Source organism: Hippichthys cyanospilos, chromosome 1 (assembly GCF_059441005.1).
Source record: "Hippichthys cyanospilos isolate Australia breed blue-spotted pipefish chromosome 1, RoL_Hcya_1.0, whole genome shotgun sequence".
Classification (NCBI taxonomy): domain Eukaryota; kingdom Metazoa; phylum Chordata; class Actinopteri; order Syngnathiformes; family Syngnathidae; genus Hippichthys; species Hippichthys cyanospilos.
The window spans coordinates 32,572,947-32,599,500 of NC_142369.1; the positions used below are offsets into that span (position 1 = coordinate 32,572,947).

The 26,554-nt window shown below is 40.7% G+C and overlaps 1 protein-coding gene across 1 annotated transcript in view; it reads right to left on the reverse strand.

The window, feature by feature from the left end:
- Positions 1 to 24,936, reverse strand: part of gcn1 (GCN1 activator of EIF2AK4) — a 28,079-nt gene extending 3,143 nt beyond the window's left edge. The window contains exons 1-53 of the mRNA XM_088413613.1: positions 24,913 to 24,936; positions 24,151 to 24,253; positions 23,976 to 24,039; positions 23,755 to 23,886; positions 23,469 to 23,577; positions 23,082 to 23,180; positions 22,854 to 22,988; positions 22,575 to 22,752; positions 22,406 to 22,480; positions 22,169 to 22,297; positions 22,015 to 22,065; positions 21,833 to 21,931; positions 20,177 to 20,350; positions 19,911 to 20,063; positions 19,724 to 19,816; positions 19,562 to 19,637; positions 17,524 to 17,683; positions 17,234 to 17,423; positions 17,014 to 17,138; positions 16,721 to 16,899; positions 16,540 to 16,633; positions 16,351 to 16,464; positions 16,051 to 16,249; positions 15,814 to 15,966; positions 15,295 to 15,473; positions 15,108 to 15,188; positions 13,165 to 13,308; positions 12,623 to 12,747; positions 12,191 to 12,380; positions 12,021 to 12,091; positions 11,767 to 11,932; positions 11,453 to 11,647; positions 10,747 to 10,993; positions 9,464 to 9,585; positions 9,218 to 9,332; positions 8,949 to 9,128; positions 7,359 to 7,579; positions 6,803 to 6,871; positions 6,586 to 6,724; positions 6,312 to 6,508; positions 5,321 to 5,463; positions 5,119 to 5,236; positions 4,755 to 4,970; positions 4,501 to 4,665; positions 4,027 to 4,188; positions 3,812 to 3,904; positions 3,591 to 3,734; positions 3,242 to 3,511; positions 3,035 to 3,148; positions 2,589 to 2,819; positions 2,306 to 2,499; positions 1,181 to 1,295; positions 503 to 599 (exon numbers count right to left, since the gene is read on the reverse strand). Coding sequence (XP_088269739.1) covers positions 503 to 599; positions 1,181 to 1,295; positions 2,306 to 2,499; positions 2,589 to 2,819; positions 3,035 to 3,148; positions 3,242 to 3,511; positions 3,591 to 3,734; positions 3,812 to 3,904; positions 4,027 to 4,188; positions 4,501 to 4,665; positions 4,755 to 4,970; positions 5,119 to 5,236; positions 5,321 to 5,463; positions 6,312 to 6,508; positions 6,586 to 6,724; positions 6,803 to 6,871; positions 7,359 to 7,579; positions 8,949 to 9,128; positions 9,218 to 9,332; positions 9,464 to 9,585; positions 10,747 to 10,993; positions 11,453 to 11,647; positions 11,767 to 11,932; positions 12,021 to 12,091; positions 12,191 to 12,380; positions 12,623 to 12,747; positions 13,165 to 13,308; positions 15,108 to 15,188; positions 15,295 to 15,473; positions 15,814 to 15,966; positions 16,051 to 16,249; positions 16,351 to 16,464; positions 16,540 to 16,633; positions 16,721 to 16,899; positions 17,014 to 17,138; positions 17,234 to 17,423; positions 17,524 to 17,683; positions 19,562 to 19,637; positions 19,724 to 19,816; positions 19,911 to 20,063; positions 20,177 to 20,350; positions 21,833 to 21,931; positions 22,015 to 22,065; positions 22,169 to 22,297; positions 22,406 to 22,480; positions 22,575 to 22,752; positions 22,854 to 22,988; positions 23,082 to 23,180; positions 23,469 to 23,577; positions 23,755 to 23,886; positions 23,976 to 24,039; positions 24,151 to 24,253; positions 24,913 to 24,930 — 7,405 coding nt within the window. The 5' untranslated portion in view covers positions 24,931 to 24,936. The remainder of the gene's footprint in view (positions 1 to 502; positions 600 to 1,180; positions 1,296 to 2,305; positions 2,500 to 2,588; positions 2,820 to 3,034; positions 3,149 to 3,241; positions 3,512 to 3,590; positions 3,735 to 3,811; positions 3,905 to 4,026; positions 4,189 to 4,500; positions 4,666 to 4,754; positions 4,971 to 5,118; positions 5,237 to 5,320; positions 5,464 to 6,311; positions 6,509 to 6,585; positions 6,725 to 6,802; positions 6,872 to 7,358; positions 7,580 to 8,948; positions 9,129 to 9,217; positions 9,333 to 9,463; positions 9,586 to 10,746; positions 10,994 to 11,452; positions 11,648 to 11,766; positions 11,933 to 12,020; positions 12,092 to 12,190; positions 12,381 to 12,622; positions 12,748 to 13,164; positions 13,309 to 15,107; positions 15,189 to 15,294; positions 15,474 to 15,813; positions 15,967 to 16,050; positions 16,250 to 16,350; positions 16,465 to 16,539; positions 16,634 to 16,720; positions 16,900 to 17,013; positions 17,139 to 17,233; positions 17,424 to 17,523; positions 17,684 to 19,561; positions 19,638 to 19,723; positions 19,817 to 19,910; positions 20,064 to 20,176; positions 20,351 to 21,832; positions 21,932 to 22,014; positions 22,066 to 22,168; positions 22,298 to 22,405; positions 22,481 to 22,574; positions 22,753 to 22,853; positions 22,989 to 23,081; positions 23,181 to 23,468; positions 23,578 to 23,754; positions 23,887 to 23,975; positions 24,040 to 24,150; positions 24,254 to 24,912) is intronic.
- Positions 24,937 to 26,554: the final 1,618 nt, after the last annotated feature.

A 26,554-nucleotide genomic window follows, 5' to 3' on the forward strand; every position in this document is an offset into this window, starting at 1 on the left:
CCAACTTGCAGTTTGATATTCAAAAATCTGTGCTACTTTTCTGTGGAACCTACGCTTCACTAGTCACTGAAAGGGCCACTCTATCACATAATAATGGGCTCTTTCTGAAACACTCTAAGAGGACAAAAGACAGCATTGAAGCTAAAGCTAAGTAAGTAGGCAAGTACTATTTGCAGATTTACAGATATTGGCCCTGACAGTGATGTTTGTTGGGGCCGTAAACATTTCCAGACATCAGTCACTTTTTCTTTCCTCATGTCCTTTGAAATTTCTTTGAACCGTGGCAGAATGCGTTTGTTCTTGAGATTTTGTTGCTCATTTCACTTTCAACAAGGTGGGGGGTGCTTTTTTTCACATGAAGGTCAAAACAAAAATCAGGAAGGGGAAAAAAAATTTTTTCCACCTCACACACACTGCACCAGAAGAGACAGTCAGGTAATATGAAAAAATAAAAAATAAAAAACAGAACAGAACCATCTTTTCCTTTATAGTAGATACAAACCCAAGATGTGCTGAAGCAACACAGTTTTCAGCTCCTCCTCTGACAGAAAAGGGCAGAGCTCCCCAACGCAGCCAGCTGAAGCCATCCGAGTTGCATCCTATTTGTGGAAGCACACACAGCGATGAGGACAGGCAGGCAGAAACGCAAGAAGATATTGCCTTGCTTTTTAATGCAAAAAATACACTACGCATTGTATGACATTTTCTGTATATTTTTGTTGCTCACTACATAGAGATGTAGACCATAATCGCTGGCCTTTAGGGAAAGAAATCCCGCAATGGGACCCACAATGTGTGATCATGGCTCAGCTTTGTTTTCACAGGGAACAGCAAGTAAAAAGTAATTCTAACAATAATATAGTTGAGAGATATAAGCAAACTAATTGCAATTTATTTTTGGTACTTCAACAGTAACCTTCTAGTTTCTACTCCCAGGATGAGCTACAGCAGCCGTATTTACTGATAAACACACTTAAAAACACCTTTATAAACCACATCCTCTCATGCAGACTTCCGTTTCATCACAGTGCTGGTTCAAAAAGACCAATACCACAAAACACTGTTCTGAAGCGCTTCTACAGTTACTCTTTATTTTACTGAATTGTTCATTGGCTTTTCAGTGCAGAATACCTTCTCAACCCTGTTTAATGCTTCAACGTATCCGCTCGCAGTGTCATACCTCATCATGTCCCAGCATGCCGAGTAATGTGGTGATGATGTTCTTGCGGATGTTTGGGTCCACCTTCGACCCAGCCCCTTGGATGACAAACCTTAAAGCTTGGAGCATTGTCTCTCTGTGAAAGACAAAGTGTGATCAGAAATGTAGAACAGAACCAAAACATTTTGATCACAAGTTATTGGCATGAGTCGTATTTGTCTGAGGATTGTACGACTTTTGAAGGAAAATACATTCACATGAATTTTCTAAGATGAACTATTTCAATCGGAATTTACCAGCATTAACCAATTAAGCTGTGAAAAATGAAATGATATGCTAGATGTGGCCAGCAATGTTAATGTTTAGAGAAACAGTCAAATGAAAAATTAAATCTCCGCCTAGTTTGATATGTGATGCTTTTGGCAGATTTTCTTTGCTTTTGTCAGTTATGCAACTTAATTTAATTTTTTTCTTTTCAGCAGAGCACCTGGAAAACTTTAGCCCATGGACTGTTTTGGATTTAAAGCTGAAAATAGTGCAATTGCACCGCCTCGGAGAGCATATATATATATATATATATATATATATATATATATATATATATATATATATATATAATAAAAGGTCTCCAACATAATCACAAATAAAATACAGAAATGTATCAGGGCTGGTGTTAAGTTGTGCTGCCCCTTAATGTCTACTTATACTATACAATTAAATCCGGTGATAATTTAACTGCACGTGATGACATATAGTAATTTACTGGGCAGAGGCCGTAACCAAGCTTTACAATGTTGAAAAGAATTGCACAGTTCCTGGCATTTCTTTAAACCACCTCTGAAATTATGCTTTATGTAAACTTAACTTTGCATGCAAAACTGACTGTTTGGCATAACCACTTTTCCACGGTGCATTCGATCCTTTTTGCAGCTAAAATTTTGAAGGGGGGGGGAAAAAAAACATTGATTGTAATTACGTAACAGGTGAAAACTGAAATTCTGCCACCTGGTGGCTAGTTTAGGGAATCCGTTTCCATTTACATTCAACTCTGACAAAAAACAAGACACAAGATTTTTTTTTTTTTTTAGATACCAAGATACAAACATAAAAATGTCAAATTAAAACGACATCGCAAAAACACTCCACCTGACTCCAGAGTCCTCTGCATTGCGAATGGCAGACAGTTGCTCTGTGAAGAGTGGGTCAACCTTGCTGTGGATAGAAACCAGTTGGCCAAGGGCTTCAGCAGCCCTCAACCTCACCGCGCGGCTTGAGTCCTGAAGAGCTTTTAGGAAGGTGGTCTGCAGCTGTGGCAGGAAGGGCTTCAATGCAATACCCACCTGGAAGAAGGCACACCAAAAGCTAGAGTGAAGTGCCCCAACTCATCTCTATGAAGCAGTGATTCTAACAAGAGAACCTTTTAACAGACCTTCGCAAGCAGAAGGGTAAGAGTCTCCAAGAGAGCTGTTTTCACAGTCCAGGCAAAGCGGTCACCTAAGATACGAATGAGGGGCCCAGTGATGTTGACCACAGAAGGCCGCAGCGCCTCAGGGGATGTTAATTTAATAACCCCTCCTAATGCTTTGGCTGCTTCTTCCTTCTGCTCAGGACTGCCAGTAAGGACACCTTCTCTTAGGACAGGCAGAATGCAGGTAACACCCTGTAAAGCACAAGGCAGATGTGTAAGGGTTCTGTTACACCTCCCCATTTCAATGCAATAATGTAGTCATAAAAATGAAAATACTGTATGATACTGTATGTTCTCGGAAACAGTCAACAATCTGTAAACTATTCTAGAGCAATGGAGAGCTGCATGAACATTTCCAATGTCAAAGTAAACAACTTGACCACCGATTGTGAAACAAGCAGACTCACCTTTTTGGGCAGACAGAAACCGGGTAGGTGTTGACCTTTTACATCGGCAGCTGCTGATCTAATGTCTCGATGAAGGTCGTCAATTAGAGCCAGCTGGCTGCTTGCGTCCAATTTCTTAGGGGAAAACAAAACAGCAATACAAACAGTAAGTCAACAAATAACTGCAGAACAAGAATATATTGGAAACTTTCATTCACACAAACACACCTTCGTGATGGAGTTGATGGTGTCCCAGCTCTGAGACAGAACCTCTGTGTTGGTGTCATTCAGGAGGTGTATGAGGCCTGACAACAGGTCCCGTGTATGGGCACTATAATCCAGGCGCGTGCGGGCAAAGTAGGCATTGAGGATAGTAACAGCGGCCTGTCTAAGGCCAGCGTCTGTGTTTCGAGTCGCCTCCAAAAGATCGTCTATGATGATGCGTTGGCCCACTTCATCATCCACAGAGAGGATAACTGTTTGACAACTGCACAATTCCTAATGCAAGTAAATTCGGTTCATCAGCCATAACCCTAACTAACAGGATAGGCAGATATGGTAGCTTATAAAGTCATACCTGAGGTTCATCCTCCGATCCTAGTTTTCCTTTAAGTGAGGACAGAAGGGCGGGGAGAATGACACCTAGGTGGCGCGTCAGGGCATCACCGGCCACAGCTGACAAAAAGGCCAACACACGTGTGTTCACGGGAGGAGCAGTAAGCTGGGAGCACAAGATTTGGTTTAGTGAGTCACATTATTACACTTCTTCTAACGGTCATTATTATCATCAACTGATACCTTTGGCACCAAATAGGGCAGCACCGATCGACTCTTCACTGCCATGACTTGTTTCAAGCCATCCAAAGCAAATTCTGCTGTGTCCTCATCATCCTGGGGGAAAAAAAAAAATCCACATTTAAATAAATAAATGAACAAATACTGTAAATAAATAAAAAGCTGACAGCATGTCCGCTGTAATTGTTGGTTAGTAAATTTACATTATAACAACTTACAAGCTGTTTCAGCAGCGTAGGCAGGATGTCGTCCAGCGCTTGGTGACCAATAGTTACATGGAGCTGCTCAAACGTTTTGGCCGCAGCTTCTCTGACTTCTTCTAGTGGGTCACACAGAGCTTTCCGTACAGTGGGTACCAGAGACTCAGAGAATACCAGCACCTATGGCACGACATCATTCATATTCAATTGTAATGATCTCACATGCTATAGGTTAAAAAGTAGATCTGTGCTACAGCACACACGTTTCTTTTAACTGAAGCTTTTATTTAGAGGGTTGTTTATTAGCAGAGGCTAGCATATTTTGTCTCCTGAGGACAATTTATAACAGTTTTCAACCAATTTCTAAGGTAATTAATGCACAGTTGTTAAATAATGAGAAGATAATAATGAAAACATTTGTAAATGGAAAAACACAGCAAAAGTGTAAATGATGTCGGGGGCTGTGTGAAGATTGATAATTCTAAGACTAACCGCATCTTTGCTGGTGGACTTCATTATTTCACTGAGGCCAATGCAAACGCCCTGCCTTTCGTCACTCTTGTCAGAGCGTAGTCCCTGTTCTAGGATGGGAATGATCTCTGGAAGAATCTTTTCACCCAGCTTTCTCACTAGATCACCAAGTGTTCGGGCAGCAATCTGAAATCACCCAAACACAATGCTCTAACAACAAAACAAAAATGAATTTCACTGTGGAAGTACGTTAAGGATAATCATTGGGTACATACTGTTCTTTTGTCGGGGCAGGTGGAGGCCAAAAAGCCAAGCAGGAGGGAAAAGAGGGTTGGAAGAATTTCTCGAAGGGTTCGTGGTGTGTTGGACACCACTATTTTCCACACGTGAAGAGATGCCTGGCGAACAACCAGCTGGGTGTCGGAACGCCCCATATAGAGGCCAGAAAGGACACGGTTGCGCCGCTCAGCCCCGAGAGCTGAAATAATGGCCTAAAAGGGGGACAATTATGATTAATAACTGGCGATTGTTTAAAGAGAGAACGATAGTCCCATTTTGATCGAAAACACACTCCTCTGACTTAATCTTAAAATGACTATTACCAAAAAAATATGTTCTGGTTAAAATACATGTTCTTACTTTATTTGATGCCGAAGTTCCAAAGTTGTCATCCTCTGATGCAGTCTCTGTGGTCATTTTTCCTGTCACTCCAGAGATATGGAACAGCAGATCTCCAAGCAGCTGGACAGAACTGAACCTGTATGACACGGGCACGTAGTTCAACAGCTATTGTAGCTTCATGTTACCAATCTCCACTTTAGTGAGAGTAAGTCTTGCTGACCTGATTCTCCATAGATCATCAAAAAGCCCCTGCTCTAGTTCGGGAAGCAAGAGCGCAATTGCAGTCTCTGCATACATGCTAATGATGCGCTGGCCAGCTCGTAGCGCAGTGTCTCTCACATATTCATTTTCATCAGCCAGAGCCTGGGGAACCATAGCAGAAAAGTTCTAATCTATTTAAAAAACAAAAACACACCTTTATTGTGCAAAGACTGCATCTGTATGTTATGTATCAGCATAAGCATATCGAGGGGTGAAAGAATAAAGGCGGCATGGCTCAGGTGACAGTGGTCATCTCCCAACACAGATGTGTCACTGTGATTCCTGGCCCAAGTGAAGTGTCCTTGAGCAAGACACTAAAGCCCCAGCTGCTCCTGGTGGTTTGTCATAATCAATGAGTGAATCAAATGTTAGTGTTAAAGCGCTTTTGAGTCCCTTGTAAACAGAAAAGCACTACACAAGTGTATCCCCAACCCAATTTACTGTAAATGTTTTACATATGGCATAATTGAGAGGCTGAGAGCAGAAAGGAATACAAATAAAAATAAAAAAATAAATAAATCGCCAGGCACAGAATTTAGTTAAATTTTACGCATCGTGCAACCTCCTTTGCACAATTTACCGGTGATTTTATTGGGGGTGTTACACTGAGGGGACTCTTCATTTTGTGAAGCCACACTTTCGATTGGTGCCATCATTGTTTCATTATTGTGGGACCCACAATGTGGGTGGTTTGTTTAGACAGTGAGCAGGGCATAGATAGATAATATAAATATAAAATAGAATTTTAAAATGTGAAAGAATACTGGAGAGTGGGAATGTGTCAGAGAAATCTCTTAAAGGCTTGTCCTAGTCTTCTATAAGAGATTTCTCTGACAGATTGTTAGCCCTGGATCCAATCGATTCTCAAGACTCGATGTGCCACTCTTCTCACCACACAAATGGATGAATGTAATGACAATCTCAACATTCCAACCAGAGAAAACAGTTACCTTTAGGATACAGGGAATGATGGGCCCGACATAGGGAGTGAATTTGTCCCCAAATGTGAGAGGCAGGTAGATGAACATCATGATATAGCCATCTCTGACATGGGAGGCTATATCCACCTTACTAGCAGTCTGCACCACATCTGGCATTAATTTGTCCAATTTCTCTACGCCAAGCCCGGCCATCACCTCAGCCAGACCTGGATACATAAAGAATTTAATTCTGTCAGAAATTTGAGTAATTTTACTAAGAACCAAAACAAGAAACGTTGGTAACCTTGGGCTGCCCCAGAACGATCTACAGAGCTCTGCTCGGACGCCAGCGTCTCCATGAGCCACGGCAGAAGGTCGTCAAAGCAGGATTCACCCATTCCCTTCACCATTGCGCCCAGGGCTTTGGCTGACACCGTACGCACCTGGAAAGAAGCAGCTATCAGCTTCAGACACAAACAGACTGAACTACTGAAGCTCTATTTGTCGATCACCCATCCCACCTCAGGCACTGGGTCCAACAAGGACGTTTTTAGTCCAGGAATGACACTGGGCAGGTATGGTGACAGATCCTATCACACAACAAAATAAAACAGTGGTCCATTGGTACACAGAATATGGTGCTTGACTATCTTAACAAAAGCCGCTACAGCAGAGGTGTCCAAACCACAGCCCGGAGGCCATTTGTGGCCCATCATCCACATTTCGTGCGGCTTGCTGCATATTTTTGACATGGTTCGCAATGCTATTTAAAAAAAAAAAAAAAAAAAAAAAAAAACACCTCATAATAAGGTCTGATGGTGGAAACTGTACAGCATTAGAAGTGTGAAACAAATTGTACTTCACCTTTAACCAAAAGCCTTGATGTAGCATTTTTTTACATAACTACTTTATATGGACTAGGTGCAACAGTGATTTATTTTTTAACATGTTCAATAAGTTCAAGTTAAAAAAAAAAAAAAATCTGGCCTCTACATCTTTCTATTTATCTGTACTCGGCCCTTAGAGGAAAGGTTTGGACACTCCTACTCTACAGTCTTGTACTGCAAAGAACAGTACCTTCTGGTCTGTAAGAGAGTACATATTGCCTATGATCTGGGCAGCCATCTTGCGTGTGTCAGTGGAACGATCCTGGAAGGCTCTCTGGACAATGGGCATGATCAGGGCTAGGGATGGGGCATCAATAAAATGTACAAATTTGGTGTCCAGAAGAGTTTGAAGACATGTCTGGGTCCTGCGAGATGGATCAGTGAGAGCATCTAGCAGGATGGGTGTGATGGCTAGAGAAAAAGATAATGAAAGCCATTATGAATGAGGTATAATGACATACAATAATCTATGATGATCCATGTTGAGTTGCAGACAAAAATCTTGAGTGTCCTGACAATTGCAGACCGTTTCATGTATTAACCTAAAGAAATGCAACACTTAAAAGAAAAAATTGGCATGCCCTAGTTTTAAGCCATTTCTCTGAACAAGTAAAATACCATATGGCACCTTGGGCCCAGATGCTGATCTTAAGGTTAAGGAAAGTAACAGGATATGAACTTTAAGGGTCCATAACATGAAAAGTCAACTTTTTGGCGCTTTTAAGCATGTTTCAATGTTGATTTCTCACCCTAAACACTCCCAAAGCGTTGTTTTTCCTTCAATGATGCATTTCTAAGCATTTGCACTCTCACACCAGCCCCGCCTATGCAGATGAAAACTGCTTGAAGTCCGCTTATGACCAAAGGAGCAAGACAGGAGCAATTTGAAACTCCCCTACACCTCCCCACACCGCACGTGCAAGAGAAAATACACACCGACCTTTTCCACCACCTCTTTTAGTTTAGTTTTGGTTCGGTAGCTAAAGAGGAAATATTTTGCACCCACTCTGGTTGTACTGTAGAAATGCTGAAGTGGCCAAAACGTGTGTTTGGGAGCACACAGCTGGACAGTGAGGCTAATAAGTAAAACATTTACCCGTGGGTGGAACAATTGTTATGAAGACTGGGTTCCCACGGGGATTGATTTGATTGAATAAACCCATGTTAGTGAGAGCGGTGTATTAATGCTGTTTTTGGCCCGGTATTCAGGCTGTCTCCATCAGGCCTGGGTGCCTCGTGAGGATGAACCCACCGCCAATGAGCTACATTATGAAGGGGGCAAGACTGCCACACGGTAAGAAGTGCGCTCTCTTCTAATGAAGCACTTTACTTTGGTTAGAAATATCGGTAGCATAAAACTCATATTTAATCAGAAATTAAATTGTCAAATACATTCAATTCATATCCATACACATATTATACTGTGGAATGATAAAATATCATGTTATAGGCCCTTTAAGAGACAGGTTTTGATTATAATCGAAGAACCTGGATGAAGACCACATCAGCCTTGGTAACAACATGCACTGTAAACACAACATAGGAGGGCTTCAACCTGAAACCGAAGTTGGCATGTTTGTCCTACGCGATTTATGGAAAAATGTAATAACTAACCAAAAACATAAGCCCAGTTGGGGTGCCATCTATGAAGTGAAGAAATAATTGCAAAACTAACACTTAAGCAACGCGCCAAGCCTAAAATCCAAGCTAATTCTAAGGACTGCACAACAAACTATTTAAATTCGTTTATTTCAAAATTCAAAAATAAAAACTTTCTCACCAAGAATTTCAGGGTTACGGATGACTGAACCAATTTGCCTGAGGGCCTGCTGACCAGCTTTCTGCACCTTCACGTGGGAGTCAGTCAACACTTCGGTCAGTTTAGGAACAATGCTTGGCAAACAGGAAGATAATTGCTTTGGTGCACAGAAAGCCATGGCACCAAGTAACTCCACAGAGCCTTAAAAAGCAAGGTTAGAAAATCAGATACATGAAATTCCTCATGCTTTCAAGACACACATGGCTTGTTTCTGCGTGTCGTTTAAAGACCTGCTTTAGTCCGCCACGACTCCTCTTCCAAGGCCACGAGCAGAGAAGGTAGAACGAGTTTCACACCGTGTGCGCTCAAGTTCCTCATCACTGCCCTTGCGCAGTCATCGGCAGCCTGGTTCAGGGATGAAAAATAATTCCAAACATGGTCACACAGACTCACATTTGAACAGTTTGCATTATGATTTGATAACTACAGGTGGATAAACAAATGAGAAAAGACTCAGAAGTGATTTTTTGGCTCACCTCTCGCACATACTGATTTCCGTCACCAAAGCAAAGCAGAAGGTGTGGCAGCACATGGACAACATATGGCTCAAACAGTTTGCCCAACATGTTGCACAGCATCTCAAAAGCAAAAAGTGCCCCTGGAAGAGATGAAACCTCAATATTGTAAAGATGTGACATTTACTAGATTTATTGATTGATAAATTAATCGGCAAGTATTTAAATAAATCGATCAATTGAACGAACTGGTTCTTAATCTTGTTGGAAGGAATGAACCCCAAAAGTCGAGTTTGGGCGTGCATGCAAACCCGTGTTCGCTATTTGTTCAACATTAAAGCAGCAAATCCCAGATGAACTCAAATAGGTTATGAATTACTTTTGACAAAAAAACACAATGTAGTCTGCAAACTTATACATGTGAAAATAAAATCTTTTGAAATCTTTGAAAATGAAAATTGGATTTTGATCAAAATGGAAAATTGTCAGTTACGTTCAATTATAGATTGATTTTTCTAAAATATGTTGTCCAAAGCGTACCAGTTTATGGACAACGGATTTATACAGCTGCATCAACTGACAGAAGAGTTCGCGCAGCCACCTCAGAAGAAATCTTTAAATCCCGACTAAAAACACATTTATACTCGAAAGCATTTAGTTAATGGGCCTGGCTACAGCTTTCTTCTTCTTTTTTCTGCCCCCTTCTCTCGGCTCGGAGATGGGACTAGCTAGATGGTGAAGTTTGACGTGACCGCCCCCATTTGGCCCTGCACTGATCGACCATCGTGGATTAAGAGATCGACCGTCTGCGGTCCACTTGGTTGGACTGTGGGAAGGTTCCTGCCCAATGGCTTTGCCTGCTGTCAAGGGCATTATATAGCACAATAAGTTTTCTGTAGTCTATATTGTGTACTTGTATTTGTCTACATTGTGGATCTATTTGTCTGTATTGGGTACTTGCACCATCCACTTCAACCTGTGGGCCTGGAAGGGGGCTCCTCCCACCTGCGGTCCCTTCTGAAGGTTTCTGCTTATCTGTAGATATTTATTTGATTGTGGACCCAAAATTAGGTAAAACTTATTATACATGGATCTTGTTGAAAAGGTCACACAGCAGTAAAATCGTGGAAGATTGAGATTTAAAAGAAATAAATAAAAAATAAGATCCAATCAAACAATCAAGGTGAAATAACATCTGTTCACCATTTTTAGAAGGTGTCCTTTTTGTGCTATTGAGAATTTAATTGCGGTTGAGGCTCAGCAAGTTGTCGAGCAGCGAGATTAATTCAGTGATAATTACTCACCTTCCCTCCGTCTGAAGTTTTTCTTGTCCTGAATGGCATCAGTCAGAGTAGCCATAATCTCTTGCTGTTTGAGAGCCAGAATACCGAGCCCTTTGACCAGGCCAGCAAGCCCATAGGCGGCTCCCTTCCTCTCAGCGTACTTGTCACTCTCTAGCAGCAGTTGCAGCAGATTCCTCACAATCCCTGCAGCATCTTCTTTGATGGCAGGCACTAAAGGAGGCAAACAGCTAGCCACTGACTCTTGAACCTACAAGTGGAGGACAGAAAAATATCATGTGTTGGAACAGAATGCGGCTCATGCTATGAATGGACAATTGAGGAAAATTCCTTGAAAGATTCAATATCAACTGATTATTAAATTATACTATTATTTCTTTTGTTATAAGGTCTTATTGTGTTGTGTTGCATGAACTCCAGGTAGTACTCAGTCCAAAAAGTTAATTTAGTAATACAACGTTGTTCTGTCGAAACCATCAAGGGTGTAAATAAGCAGAATAGACAACAAATATTTAGATGGATCAGATGTCGCAGAGTACAGACTGCGCGCGCCAATGTTGATGGTAGGAGCCTGGTGAACAAGTTATACAACAGAAAAATCTGAAAGAAATTGTGCTTGTACACTGTATATTTGTCGTGTGTATTCACTTGTCTTCTACACAAAATAATTAAAAAAACGGAATAAAGACTTTTTAGCAAACATTGTTACCTGCTGTGCTGGTGTAGAAAGGGCTGTGATGAGCTTGGCCACAATGGGTTTGACCTTAGGGTCATTTTTGTCCAGATGTTTGGCCAAGGAGCCCATAAGGATGACAACACTCTGACGGACAGCATCATAGCTGGCGTCTTGGGGGGCATTTTTCAAAAACTCCTCAAACACGGGCAGCAGGGAGCTAACATTGTCCTGTAACAGGCACCACAAACAGACACTCATGAGCGTTGAAGTCATTCAGAAAATTATATATGATATTATATGCCATGAAAACTATAGGTGAAGGTGGGCGGGTGTGGAGGGGGCTTCACCTTTCCGTGGGTGTTTAGGGCTGAGATGGCTGCGTCCAACATGCAGCGCCGCACCTCAGTGTGACGATCATTCAAGGCATCAGGAATAAAGAAGAGGAAAAGGGGAGTCACCTGAGATGTATCCAAGTACTGGGACAGCTTGTTCAGTGTGAGAGCAATGCCACACCTAATAGCCATAAATGAAAATCACAGTGCAAAATGAATGAGAGAGTTGCTGGAACAATCTACTGATGAGGTTTTTTTTTTTTTTGTACCTTGCTTCCCATTGATCAGGTGGAGATTCAGATATGACTCTACCCAGTGTGTCCAGCACAGGAGGTGGTCTCTTTAAAACAGATAAATTCAAGTCCGTTTGCTTTGGTTCCAAAGGGAACAACACCCACAAATAAACAATTTGAAAGATTGGGAAAGTGAAGGCTCTTACATAAAGTTTTTGGTGGTATAACTCAGTTAGCTGTCCAAGGACTGGGGCAGATTGGTCTTTGTAGTGAGAAACAGCAGTTGACAGTGCTTCAGCTGCGGCGGATCGAACAGCCTCTTCATGATGAGTGATGTCTCCGATTAGTAGAGAACAGAGCTCTGGGACTAATTCCAGATCAAGGGATTGCCAGAGTCTAAAAGCCCCCCCCCCCCCCAAAAAAAAAATTAGCTTTCCATTTTGGTTTCAAACATTGCTCATTAAAACAAGAAAAAAGTTGTTTTCACTCACACACAATGACATGGGTGTGCTACTTTATGCATTTTTTTTAATGGTAAATACTTGTATTATACTAAAGGGTAAAAAAAAAAAAAGTTTTTTTTTTCAGATTTCATAAAGAAATGGAAATGGATACACGATAAAATCTATGGGGCATACTTTTCAGCAAAGGCTCGTCCCTCTTCTTCAACATCAAACCTAGCAATCCAAAGCCTGCGCAGAAAACTCAGTCCGCTCTGCTCTGTACTGTCTGTTGACAAAGCAAACTCCATCTCTGACAATCCCTGCACACCAGAGTTAAAAACAATAAAAACAAAATCATACAGGCAGACTACTTAGATGACTTTGTATTGTCACATTCGTCCAATGCTTGTGGGCTTTTTTTGGGAATAATTGAACTACCGTATCTTCCACACTATAAGGCGCACTTTAAAGTCTTAATTTTTTTTTTTTTTAAAAAAAGCTGATGGTGCGCCTTATAATCAGGTGCGCCTTATATATGGATCAATATTGAGATTGGGATTCGTAGATGGGGAATGAACTGATAAAGTAAGCTTTACCTGTTTCTTTTGTGTGTTTACAGTTAAACAAGGTTGGTCATAATCACATTGAGTTATTATGCTTTTGAGAGTTTAGTTTATAGTGCGGAAAATATGGTACTTTACTCAAAATAAACAAATAAATTGATTTTTGAAACACACTCTGAGGGCAGCATCGCGGACAGAGAAGCAAGGGGAAAGGAGGGCATTGAGCAGGACATCTATCTCTGGCTGCTCTGCAACTGTGCAGCCTTGATCTCCTCCGGCACTGCTACACAGCGCTATGAGACACTGTGATGCCAGCACCTAAAACAAAAATTCAATTTGGTAAGTCAAACTTCTCTGCTCATATTGTAAAGCTTGTCAGCAAATAAAAAAGCTGTCAAAATATTCAATAAATGTCAACTCATGTACAAAAAATGACCAAATGAAAGCAAAGATTTATTACAGATTCAAATATTACACTTGACAACAGAGATTACATCCATATAAAATTTGCAATGGTTCTATATGAATCCCGAAAAAATGAAATTAAGTAAAATGTGTTTTTTTTTTAATTTGTTATTTTGTGATGATTTTGTTCAAGGGTTAGGGTTATATTTATGCAGCTCTTGATCAGAAAAATCTCAAAGGGCTTCACAAAGCTCATACAGTGCACACAGTATATGTACCATATTTTCATGGCTGTAAGGCACATTCAAAAGTCTTAAAATATCACCAAAATCGAGGAGGCATCATGTGATGCTGTGCATCGCATGTGTGCACCTAGTTCCAAAACCTGTAAATGTTGCTGACTGATATCGCACCGCTTGACTAACTGAGTTTTTTTCGTCCCCTCTTCACGGTATTTTTCCGGCTCTGTGACAATAACAACTATCATGACCCTAGGGGGTTGGTTGTATTTGTATCGTTTCGTCTCCACCAGCAGGCGTTTTTAGGTAATTGCATATATTTTCTGTTGCCCGTCTTACTGGATCCATGCAAAGCGTCTCTACAATGCTGGTCTCTTCTCTTCACGGAGATGCTGGTCTGCTATTGGTCGGCCTCAGTCATTTCAAAATGGCGGAATGGTAAAGCTTTGTTTTATCGCGAGTGGTTACAAGACCGTATTTATAGTGCACTTTACTGCTTAATTCGAACTTGAAAGGGTTAAAAAAAAATAATTGAAAAAAAGAATGTCAGTCGTTGCTTGATTGTGGGTTTCTTTTAGTGCCCTGAATTGACAGCTTGCACATCATTCCCAAGCAACACTGTGTGAACGAGTTTGATTTCAGACCAGCATCTTGCTGCTCACACTGGGAATCAAAGGTTATAATGTTGGTTGAGTGTTGTCGTGACTAAGCTTTCAAGAAGAAAGTGTAATTCTAGTTTGCATTGTTTAGTATGCGTTACTATGCGTTAACTTCCCTCTGGGTACCCGTTGCAGCTCACTGAGCCTGCAAAGGGTCCCCTCCAACCAAAAGCCCCATCTCAAGGTTTCTTATTTTCCCCCAAATGTTTATTAAAGTACTCAATTTTTTCAATCCACATCCACAAATCCATCTAAGTCCTCATCATCTATATTTGATATGAACAGTTTGGCAATAACTGGGGGGTTGTCAAGCCACGGTGTAGTTGTCGAAGCCAAACATTGTGAGGAAGTCAGCCAATCTTTCAAAATAAACTGTACTTTTGGTACAGGTAACATATGACATGAATTGCATTACAAAGCTTTTATTTTGATGTTCTTCTTGAAAGCTTAGTCACGACAACACTCAACCAACATTATTATAAGAGTCTAACGTGAAGATGAAACGCTGAAGAAAGAAGACTTCGAAGAAGAGTTTCTCCTCAAAGCTCCAAAACCTGGCCGAAAGCTTTCTGTCTTAGGTCAAAGCTAGGTCTATGGGGCTCTCTTATGCTTCCTTTAACTTGTTTAATGTTTCCCTCAGTATGGAACATATAAATAACCCATTCAGAAACTATTCAGCTATTAATTACAAATTCAAAATATGTTTAGCTTTCATTCTGTATTGTAATTACCATTATTATAAAGGTATATAACGGATTCCATGATATGAATTTTGGAACATATGCTCAGCCCTATTAGGATTGGCAAAGTTTACCTGAAGTCTTGGTGTGGCAGTGGAAATAACTCTGATTAGTAGCATCAACATGTCGACACGTGGAAGCAGCTCAGGGCCATTCTGAAAAGTATAAAAGAAAATAAACGAAATTCAGTCATGATGCCAAATGTGTATGTGAGAAAAAACAAATAACGTGTTAACTTTTAGTATGCAAAGCAATCTGTACCTCATCTATTATGGTCGCCTCGTCTGTCTGAGCTCGAAGCTGACAATGCTCATGGATGACTTGCAAAGATCTAGTCATCATGCTCTCTGTCTCCTCTGTATTGCCCGAGGACTGGCTAAGTGTGGCTTTTAGAAAAGGAAAGCAGAAGCAAAAAGCAGGGGCAGGCAGAGGGGTCACACCTGGAAGAGGAGGAAAAATACAATATACTAAAATTACAGATACTTTTATAATTCCCATGTCTTATTTAAGTCCCATTCCGTGTTGTTGAGCCCACTTAACATTTGCTTGTGTTCATTCCAAACGAGGTGCCCATCTCAGATTATTAGCCATAGAGTTGTGTAGATACTAAAGTGCATTGACTGTTTTCAGAATTTTCCGTTGCCTCATTTACGCATGAAGTTGCAATATAGGCAAGTAATTTACCAAGGCGTGAATTACAGGTGCAACACCTATTTGTAGACAATTTTACGAGCCAGGAAAAGGGTTAAGGGTTTACGTATTGATTATGATTGCCCTCACCAACATTCTTCCCAGCTCTCCGAGGGACCGTGTGGTCATGTAGCAGTTGTATAGTTCGGTTAACTGCTTTGTCCAAATCCTCCTGCTCCCAGGCAGGATCCAGTTCACACTCGGGCTTCAGCAATCGTAAAGTCACATGTCCCACAAGAACACCTTGTTGAAAGCATGAATGGCAAAAATGTGGTATAAATTTGAAGAGTTGTGTTTATGGCTACAACTATGAAATAGGGCGAGTACCAAGACGATGGAGGTGATGGGGAAGGAGGCACACTCCAATGTCCAAGAAGATCTGCTGGACACGTGGAGCAGCCAGAGGTGAGTGTAATAGGGGCAACAGAACCTGGAGGACTGATGGTAGCTCTCTGGTGATCTGAGCTGGTTTCTCCTTCAGAGCAGCTACTAGGAGACCGACTACACTTTGAAACTCGACATCAAGCTGTGGAAAATGATGATCATGTCACCAGTCAACAAGGTGACAAGGATATGTCATGCGCAGCATTGGGAATTTATTTTTAAAGAAACTGGACACTTCCTTACCCCTTGGAGTCTTTTGCGAATTTTCTGCTCTTTCTCACGTTGCAATTCAATCATTTCTTTCTGTTTGCTGGTGAGCTGCACATCATCCTTGATCCCTTTTTTCTTCCTAATTTCCTGTGAAATCACGTTCAAATTTAGACCTAGGTATGGTATTTACCAAAACAGCATAAAAAAACGGATTTAAAATACCTCCTGTAACTCAAGTCCAAATATTTGTTCCTTGTAGGAGTAGACTTTGTTCTCTTTTTTGATATTGCCTTTCTTGGTGTTCTCTTTCTGTGCGCTAGGAAAAGTGTGATGAAGAGAAGTCCACCATTAACATAAAGGCCAAAGACAAGACATAAAGTACTTACTGGAATGCTTCTTTTACCTCTCAATGATGGAGTTGTCATAAAGTTCCCCCTCAGGAGTTTGCATGATAGCGTACTCCTCCTTGGTGACTTGAACTAAAGCAGGTTTGGAAAGCTCTTTTGTTACGTGACTGATTACGCGAGGTAACAGCTTGTCAGGAGAAAGAGCACAGAGGGCACCGACGGCATTTTTCACCGCCTGAAGAAAAATGCACGATTTTCTTCAGACTATTTATTTGAAATATAGTTATTTTCTTACCATTTTTATGTATAAAACAAAATTAGGGCATTAGAAAGAATATTGGGGATTCACCTGGTCATCAGTGTTGACCTCCAAGAGATTTGGCAGAATAGCCTCCAGATGATTTTCGATAAATTCTTCTGCTTTTATATTCATGGAGGAGAGCAGCAATGGCCACAAACCACTCCGAGTGTCAACTAAGAAAGAAGCATATTAGAATAGGCAGGATAAAAAACACGAGAAATGCCAGTACGGAAGTTGTGTAAATATTACGAATGGCTACTTGTTGTACCTAAGGATGGATGATGAGCAACAATGAGGATCTCCATAGCCAAGTTGTCTAATTCCACAGGATCACCCCATTGACTAGCTGAGGAGCAAACGACATGCAGCGCTTCCAACAGGACACGTGGGCGAGTGTAGCTGCGACCAAGCTCAGTTAGCTCTCCAGACTCTAACAACAAGGCTTCCTGGGGTATAACCTGACAATATTCAAACAAACACACATCACACCTTTTTTATGCGCTCATCAAACTAAAGCAAGATAGGGTGATGCAGTTTTACAAAACTGGTGGCTCGCACTTTGTGCTTGTTGATGACAGCTCGGAGTTCGCCGAGAAGGCCCTGGGCAAAGTTGGATCCACCCAAGGAAGAGAGCATCTTTCTGATGGTCTGTTTTGCGCGCTTCCTCACACGCCAGCTCTGAGATAACAGGACTGCCACAGTGGCACTATGGTACATCCTGCAAGAGTGATTAAATGCAACAAAGACTCAATGTTCATACTTTCTTTGAGGAATTGTATTTTTGCATGTCAAGAAAATTGCTGTAACTGGTCCACATTTGTTTTGAGGAGTTAGGCCAGATGATAAAGACAGTAACGCATATACAGTAATCGTCCTGTTATTTTCTACAATGTCTAACAGAGTGAATCGCAACTGGTGGGTTGGGGACATGTAGTAAAACAATTATAGGGCAGGGGTTTTCAATAAGTTTTCTTATGATTAACTTATATACAGTAAATGGGGATCGAATAGAAAAATTAGGGTCCCAAAGTGACAAACCATGAGAATGGCAAGTTAAATACATGCAAACAAAAAACATACGGTTAAATCAACAAAAACTGCACTCAAAAGTGTTTGTTTCTCAGTGGAATTAAAGGAGGCTTAAGGTGTTTGAGATAATAATTTGAGGAGAAAACATGAGCAAGCCATACTTGCTAAAAGTGAGCATAGACTTGGCCTTGTTGACTTCCGTTTTTCTTTCCATTTATCTCCCAATCACTGCATGCCATTTTTTGGTGAGAGTGTGATGACTGTAAGTAACTCACACAATTTCCCAGAGTGTACTGAAGAAAGGTCCGTCAATCCATACATTTTATTACATGTAAAATGAAGATGATCATACTCAATTCTTAGTATAGGAATGGGTGAGGGTGGAAGCGGACAGAATCAGTTGGGTGTTAGCAGCCAGAGGGATTGCTGACAGCAAATTCTGTTAAGTAAGGTTGTAACATTATGTAACATTATTTTCGTGAAAGGAAGCAAGTAGACCGAACAAATGTCTGAAATCCATCCATGCTCAGAGAGGCATTAAGATGAGATTTATTCTGTTATGAATTCTTCAAGGGCTACAGTTTGTGTTGTTTACTTACCTGTGTTATCTTATTTTGAATGATCTGCTTTTAGTCTGGAAGGCCGCACTCTATTTCCTGTTTACGGTCTCCAACATTCAGCTCAGAGATATTCGTGTTAACAAAGGTTGTTACCTTCTTGGTTTCAAGAAAAAACCTAACAGACTGACCTAACATTTGAGTCCATCCTTGCTCACACGCATGGATATTTATTTTGTATTAAGAATTCTTCTCGAGCTTTGGTCTTTAATATTCCAATTTCTTACTCTGATATTGTTTAATGTTCACTTATATCTTACTCTGGAAATGTGTGCTTTTAATCTCAATGTTCCGTTTCCTGTTTTTACCTTCCCGAAACTGATTGGCTGTCTCGTGTCTCGTTTCGTATCCCTTCGCATTAAAAAACACATCCTATCACCCAATCACGCAAACGTCAGTGACATCAATTCAAATGTGTCGCTTGTTAAGCCGTACACAACGTCAATCTGAACCAAGCATAATTTATTTTCCCAAACCACAGAGAGCCGCAACATAAGGATTAAAGAGACACATGTGGCTCCCGAGCCACAGGTTGCTGACCCCCGGTATAGACTTTGGAAAATGGTGATAATTAATAACATTCATCACAGTCTCACCAAGAAATTTACACACTTTGAATGTGAGATGAATGGAAGGAAAGACAGCTGTCAATAAGGCCTTGTCATGTCTCCGCCCCTTCCTGGTAAGTGAATATTCACTTTCAATATTTAATGTCAATTCAGTTTTTATATGCGTGTTTCAAATTAATCAAAACACATGCTTAAGATAGCTGAAATGAAAATAAAAAAGCACATGTTAAACACAGAACGGCTCGCTGAAATGTATTTAAATTAATTGCTGCTATATGTAAAGAACGCCCGGCAAAGTTAGCCCTCCTACATTTTTAACACACCAAATCTGGCCCACTTTGCAAAAAGTTTGGACACCCTTGCTTTAAGGTATGAACTCACTGAGCTTTGCTGGTGTTAAGCCTGTGGGCATGATCCAAGAAAAGTCTTTCGCAGAGCAGCAACATCGTCAGCTGAGCTAAAGAAACCAATAGAACAAAACATTAGTATGACAGGTTGAATTTACTCAAGATGTTTACTGATTTGTAATCACAATGGTCTCACTTTCATCATTGGACTGGCAGAGGAACTTTTCTGTTATGAAAAGTGGTTTCTTGTCGTCCAAGATCAAGTTCCAAAAGTTGGAGAATTTTGCTTCTGTAGAAAATGTGTCAACTGTCAATTTTACAGCCAATAGTTTTGTGAGTTGACAAAATGCATAAATTACATTATATAAAAATGTGAATGTTACCAGTCATTGTTTCAAGCAGAGACAGTCGACTCAAAAGAACCGAAGCTGCCACCCCTTCAGAAAGCAGAGCATGCTGGGAGTTTTGTGCTGCAGCTTTTTCCACTGTTTGGAACAGCAAGGGTATCAGGACTGACGCCTGGGCCAGAGTGTCACCTGAAAAGGGTAGAAAGATAGGGAGAATGGGAGGGAAAGACATTTGTCTTAACTGTGATGTAAGAATTTATACATTTTAAGGTTGTCGTTTTTTTTGCTTTGTTTGACCCTACCTTTAAATGACCCGAGCATGGCCTGAATGTAGGCGTGGCGAACCGGAGAAGTGGAGGTTTTGAGGGTAAATGCCTTTTGGAACCAATCTAGAAGGTCACTGGGAATCTGCACAGTAAGGCGATTGCTCCACTGGGAGAGCACTGACACCCCGTGCACCAAAGTTCCCTCATGAACTGAAGAGAGAAGATAGCGAAAAGGAAATTCAAATGGTAGGATGTGTGGTGCGATTCCCTAATTTCATACATATATACAAACAAATACAAGATGATATCAGCAGAATGGATTTAGAAGCCTCATAAAACCATTTTGTCTATCAATTTACAGAAAAAGCATCATAACAAATCAGGAGAAACATCATTATGCAAAAACACAATGATGCAAACACATGGCCAAAATAAAGGATAGGGTGAAAAGTAAAAAACATTTCAACTGGCCAGGTCAATTAGAACAGACCAGAACAGTACAGAACACCTTTGTGGTCAAAACCTTAACACAATAAAGCATGAATTTTACCATATTGTCAAAAGCTTAACACAATAGAGCATTCATTTTACCTCCCAAGGTGTATACTGAATGAATAATGACTCTGATACAAATAACAACTAAGCAGGCGCGGCAATAACCTGGAAACGTTATTGCAAGTAAGGGTTATACCACCAAATATTAAATGCTATTCTCTTTTAAGTTAAATGTCTGTTGCAATAATTATGCTTACTCGGGAAGTGGGTGGATTCAAACAAAAGTTGCTCTGCCCTGATTTCTTCAACACGTCTCAATGTAAATAGCATGACATAAGAGCTGGAATTCTTATTTTTTTGGTCTCCCATTTGTCCAAAAGCCAAATGTATACAGCCAAGACTAAGGAATTTACCTTGTTGGTGCAATACTTTGAGGGGAGGGGAATGTTGCTGAAAAAACGGGGTTGCACAAAATTAACATCAGGGACACTGCTAGAGTAAGTGGGATACATGACTTGTTAATGTTGGATGTTTTGACACTAAATCCACAGTGATTCTCATGTGGTGACTTTCTTGCTAAATCTGGTGACTTTCCGAAGTCTCATGCTGATTCCCTGCAATGGTGATTTATATTAAGTGCTCATTATGTTATTTTGAGAATTTAAAGGCAAAAACTAAAAAAATCTAGTTTTAAACCCATGTAGGGTGTTTTTACTCATGTTATAAGTCTCCGACAACATTCTCTCTTACATCCTCCATTAAAATTACATGCAAAATGCCAATCATGCAGATTAGGCAATGATGTCACACTCCGAGAGAGGATTTTTCTTGTTTAATTTTAACCCTAACTGAAAAAAATAACATATTAGACACTAAAGAAGACATCTTAACAAGTTCAGCATAGCGCAACTGACAGGCCTTGCTTTCTGTCTCCTTGTCAGTCAATTGTATTGTATGTTTCTTGGATGGTTCAAGCTCGTTGTCAAAATTTCATTCCTTGTACTTGTGCAGGTGTAATGATAAGGCTATCTTTTGTCCACTCCACCCTGTGCTTGTGCACACTTTAGGAAATTTATGACAATGATAACGCAAATTTACATAGAGCTGGCACTCCAAGGACTTTGATCTGACGTAGATTAATATAGAACAACTAAGCATAGTTGAAAAGAAAAAAGGAGAAAAAAAAATCAAGGATACCTTCTTGCTGCAGAAAAGGGATGAACATTACTGACACTGCAGAGCTCAGAGTTTGGCTTGAAGCTCCTGACACCGCATGATGGCTGCAGCTGCCAATACCTAAAATCAGAAAAGTCCATAAGACACAAACTAATCAACCCTTCTGTACTTTGTAGGGTTTAACTACAGAAGACGCATCATACCTGACAAAACACTCATCTTTTGGGTGACAACTGTCAGCTTTCCTTCAGATCCTGTTACCATGTACATTGCAACATTATAACATGAAGAACATATATAAATACATCAATATAAAACAATGAAAAAAACAGAGTTGAGAGCAAATATCTACTTCACCTCCGAGTATCTTGAAAAGGTGTGTGACAATGTCTTGTACAGCACTGCTGTCACTGCATTGTTGGGCCAAGTTCTGCAAGGCCTGGATTGCTTCCTCCATTAGCTGGGCGTTGTTAGCTTTAAGTTGGCCTAAGAAATACAATATATAGTACTAATGATAATAATAATAAAAATACTACACCTGGGTAAACAAATTAATATAAAAAAATAGAAAAGGTTTTGATTTAAATCTCTTACTTGCTATAGCCTTTCCAATATCCATGGCATACTGACTGAGATCAAGAGTCAGTGCAGATAGCAGGCAGGAAATTGCTGGTGGGAAATTTTAAGGAGATAGTCCATTACATTTTGCAGAATAAATGAGTGATTATTTATCACGGTCATGAGAATCCAAAAAGCACCTCACCCTGCATGGCATTCTCAGGACTTCGCAACATTGTTTTCTGAATGCTGGGGAGAAGCAGCTCCTTGAACTCTGAGTGAGAAATGTGGCGTAACAGGGAGCCAATTTTGTCCAGAATGTGCTGATGTGTTTTTGTCTTGCTCATCAAAACCGTCTTTATGTAAAGGTCCAACATGGCACTCTGAACAACAGCAAGGTTATGAGCAACAATTCACTGTATTTCGCAGTTAAGTGTGCCAATGCACTGATTTTACTGTTCATAGAGCGATGCCAACAACTCACTTTATGCTTTTCAATTGTAGCTTTGTCCTTCTGAGCTGTGCAGAAGTCTAAACACACACCGAGCATGGCCAGGGTTGTAGGACTTGGCTCCAGACTCACCAGGGTGCTAATATACTGATCAACTAAACCTGGATTCTGGGGGGAAAAAAAAGCCAAAATGTCTGAGGCTGGGCTGTTCATGTCATTATTAATTACCATGTCTGACTCATCCCTGAGTTTTATACTCACCTCCTCACAAAGATGAGTTAGATTTTTCAGGCTTGACTTCTGAGCAGTAGATTTGGCTCCGCCCACTACCTCGGCCACAAGCAGACTCTGAACATGAACCTAAGAGACAGGCAAAACATCAACTTGGGTGATGAAGTTAGATTTTCCTGTTAATATCATAATCTCAATCCACACACAGAAAAAGTATTACAGTGAACCATCACTAGACAGTATTGTGGTTTATCTTTCACTAAAGAATACAGTGTTTTTATGAATGCTACATGTGTTATGATAGGAACTTTAATGTGTTTTAGGTGCCTTGGAAGGATAAAACTATTTCAAAATTGCAGCTCGCGAGTGGAGCTGAAATGACTCCCCCGCAATAAACACTACATTACCAATACGTACCATCTTATTCCAGGTGGGTCCTTGTCTTTTCTCTGGAGTAGAAAAAACAGCGGGGACTAAAAGGCAGGTCCAAGACAGGCAAATGAAAGCAGCAGAGCCTGTGCTTTTCCTGACAATAAAAGTATGAGCTTGTTGGTGAGAACGTAAAAACAAACATGTCGTCCTTCAGACATTGAAACTCTATAGTAAACTTCAATAATATCAGGCAGCCAGTATTTCTGTCATCAGTAGGAGTTACAGCTTCTGCTGAAATAAGTCATCAAAAACAGCCACATGAAACGCATACCCTGGCTCGCCATTTTTAGTGACAACTCCACTGTTGAGAAGGCAGTGGAGGAGGCTCATGACCAGAATGTCAGGCTGGCGTTCGGCCAGCTGAGCAATGGCGGAGAGGGTCTCTCTGCGAGATGCAGCATCTCTGACAAAAAAAAAAAAAAGTTTGTAAACAGAAAGGCGAAATTTAGTAAAAAGAGAATGCAAAAACTAGAAGTCAACACGTGTGCTTACCTATATCTGTGAGGAGTGAGGCAGAAGAGCTTACAAAGGCCTTTGATGGCTGGCTCTGGTAACTCTAAAATACATAGCAGCCCAAACCGCAAACCATCAGTGATAACTAGATCTCCTTTTAATGCAACCGAAAAAAACAACAATCATGAACAGCATAAAGCACCCACGTACTCACCTTTACCCTTTAAACATTGTTTCAGCTCTCCGAAAATCTCCTTACGCTCTTTCACACTGGCTGTAGTCACTTTTAAAGCAAATTTCTTCAGCGTCTCGGAAACCTGGTAGACAAATAACATTGCGCATGTATTTCATCACATCAAAGAAAATGTTGTAGGATTGCATTGAAAAAGTCAGACTCGCATCTGTATTTTTCTAGTTTTCAATAATGGCAAATGGAGATTCATGCTAAAGGCCTCGTTGTGAAACCAACGAGTGATCGCCACAATTGCATTTCGAGAAAAAAAAGATCCTATTTTTGCATCGTCTTGTTTGTGGGGCGAAATAATTCCAAAATGTGGAAAAATAACGGGGACATAATTTACGTAATCATCTGAGCAACTGAATGACAATGGTGAGTGATCACACAAGTCAAAGTCAGCTAAGTAGTGTCTTATCATACAAGTAATGCTGAAAAAATAGTTATCTCTCTGTCAAGTTTTCTTTTACTTTATTTTGTTCTTTTAAAAACATTTTCTCGCCAATACTAAATGTCCATTATACTCGCAAGGCAGATGTTGCTTCAAGACATTCGCAGGCTACGTAGAGCTCCTCTATTAGCCATGAAGCTAAATAAATTCTAGCCACGTGTCACACCGAAAGTGGCCACCTTCTTCCAGGTTTAATGACAGTATTGTCACAATATCAAACGTGGCTGATAAATGATTTGCAACTCATCGCATAATTGTTCATCGCGTTGCAAAAAGCCAGCCACACATACCTGCATGTCCGCTGCCATGTTGCCGGTCTTCCCAGCGGAAGCTGTTGGTGACATCACTTCCGGGTGACAACGCACTGTGTCTGTGGCTTGCGCTACGATTTGAGTTCTTCTCTGGCAACCATTCGTCCATCAATTTTTTTTTAGCCGCTTATTCCCACTAGGGTAGTTGGCTTGCGTGTTCCTCTCTCAACCGTCTTCGGGCAATGTGCAAATGTGTATATGATAACAACAACAACAATAATAATAATAATAATACACTAAATTCAAATACACTTAACATGTTTACATCTGATATAAAAGTATTAACTGCATTTACATTCAAATTGATTTAAAAAAATCTACAATTATTTTATTTTCTGAAACCCTGAACTCACATGTGCACTTCTGCCCCTACCTATGGTATGGTTTACATGGCAACCGCACAAGCACACTTTCTATCACATTTACAGACTTGTGGGAATGCCAGTTGTTAGCAGTTGGAGGAGAAAACTGCGACATAGCTACTTTCAAAACTCTTGCTACAGATGTGCAACATCACCCTTCTCACTGTGTATGTAATATATTTAATAGCAACAGCGGCCAGGGGGCGGCGCCAACACTGATCAGTTTCGCAATCTTGCAGTGGCCGAGACCGTGCTAAATCTTGTGCTGACAATGCTGCGCTATCGTTAGCTTAGCACAGTAACTACGGTTCAACAGCTGTTAAGTGAAGCAAACGCTGCATATACCAGTTGTCCCAAATTCTCGCCTCCGCCTTTCTACAAGCCGGGTGAGGGCTCTTGCTTGGCTTCGTTTTGTATTGAAAGCTCAGCTGGCCGTGTTGGATCGCTCCCGGTGACCGCAAAGCGGCCGCCATGATTCATTCCTGCCCTCTGCGTGAGCTGTTGAATGTTCCCGAAGTTGATTGGCTGTCGCGACGCGAAACAGTTAAAAAATTTAATTTCACGCGAAAGGCGATAATTTTGCTTCTCGTGACCCTGCGGGGCCATTCGCGTCGCTCCATTCACGTCCATCGCGTCGCCCGATGCGCATTCGCGCGAACTCCATTGACTACAATACAAAACTCTCCGCTTTTTCTCCTCGTTCGCGTTCGGTGTGCACGTAGCATTAAACGAAATCAACTCCAAAACATTATTTCGGGTGCAGCCCACGTGTCCCGGTACCAGTTGATTCAAGGACCGGGGGTTGGGGACCCTGCATAGGAGGACAGGTTTAGTGACGTTTTTTTATCCTGTCGAAACAGGATCATGTTTCGTATCATGCCATGTTTCATATCATGTCGTGTTTCGTATCATGTCGAAACCAAAATCAGATTTTCAAACCAGTGGCACAGAGCACTACAGATTTAAACAAAGTGACGCTTTAGTTTTTGGTAGTCCTTCATATCTATTTTCCATCCAATTTTATAATTACAAGTATAACAATGAAAAGGAGATTTTGTTGCTATCTGTGGAGTCGCAATATGCAATAACTTTTGAGTCTGATTTTGAATATATACAAGAATGAGGGTCACAGTGTGATCATTTATTTGGTAACTGATGTACAGTATCATTCAGTTGTTCATTATACCAGTACTGTACTTCCCAGACATTTCTGTAATTCCTTCTTCCTTCCATTTAACCCTTCCGACATTTAGGCATCC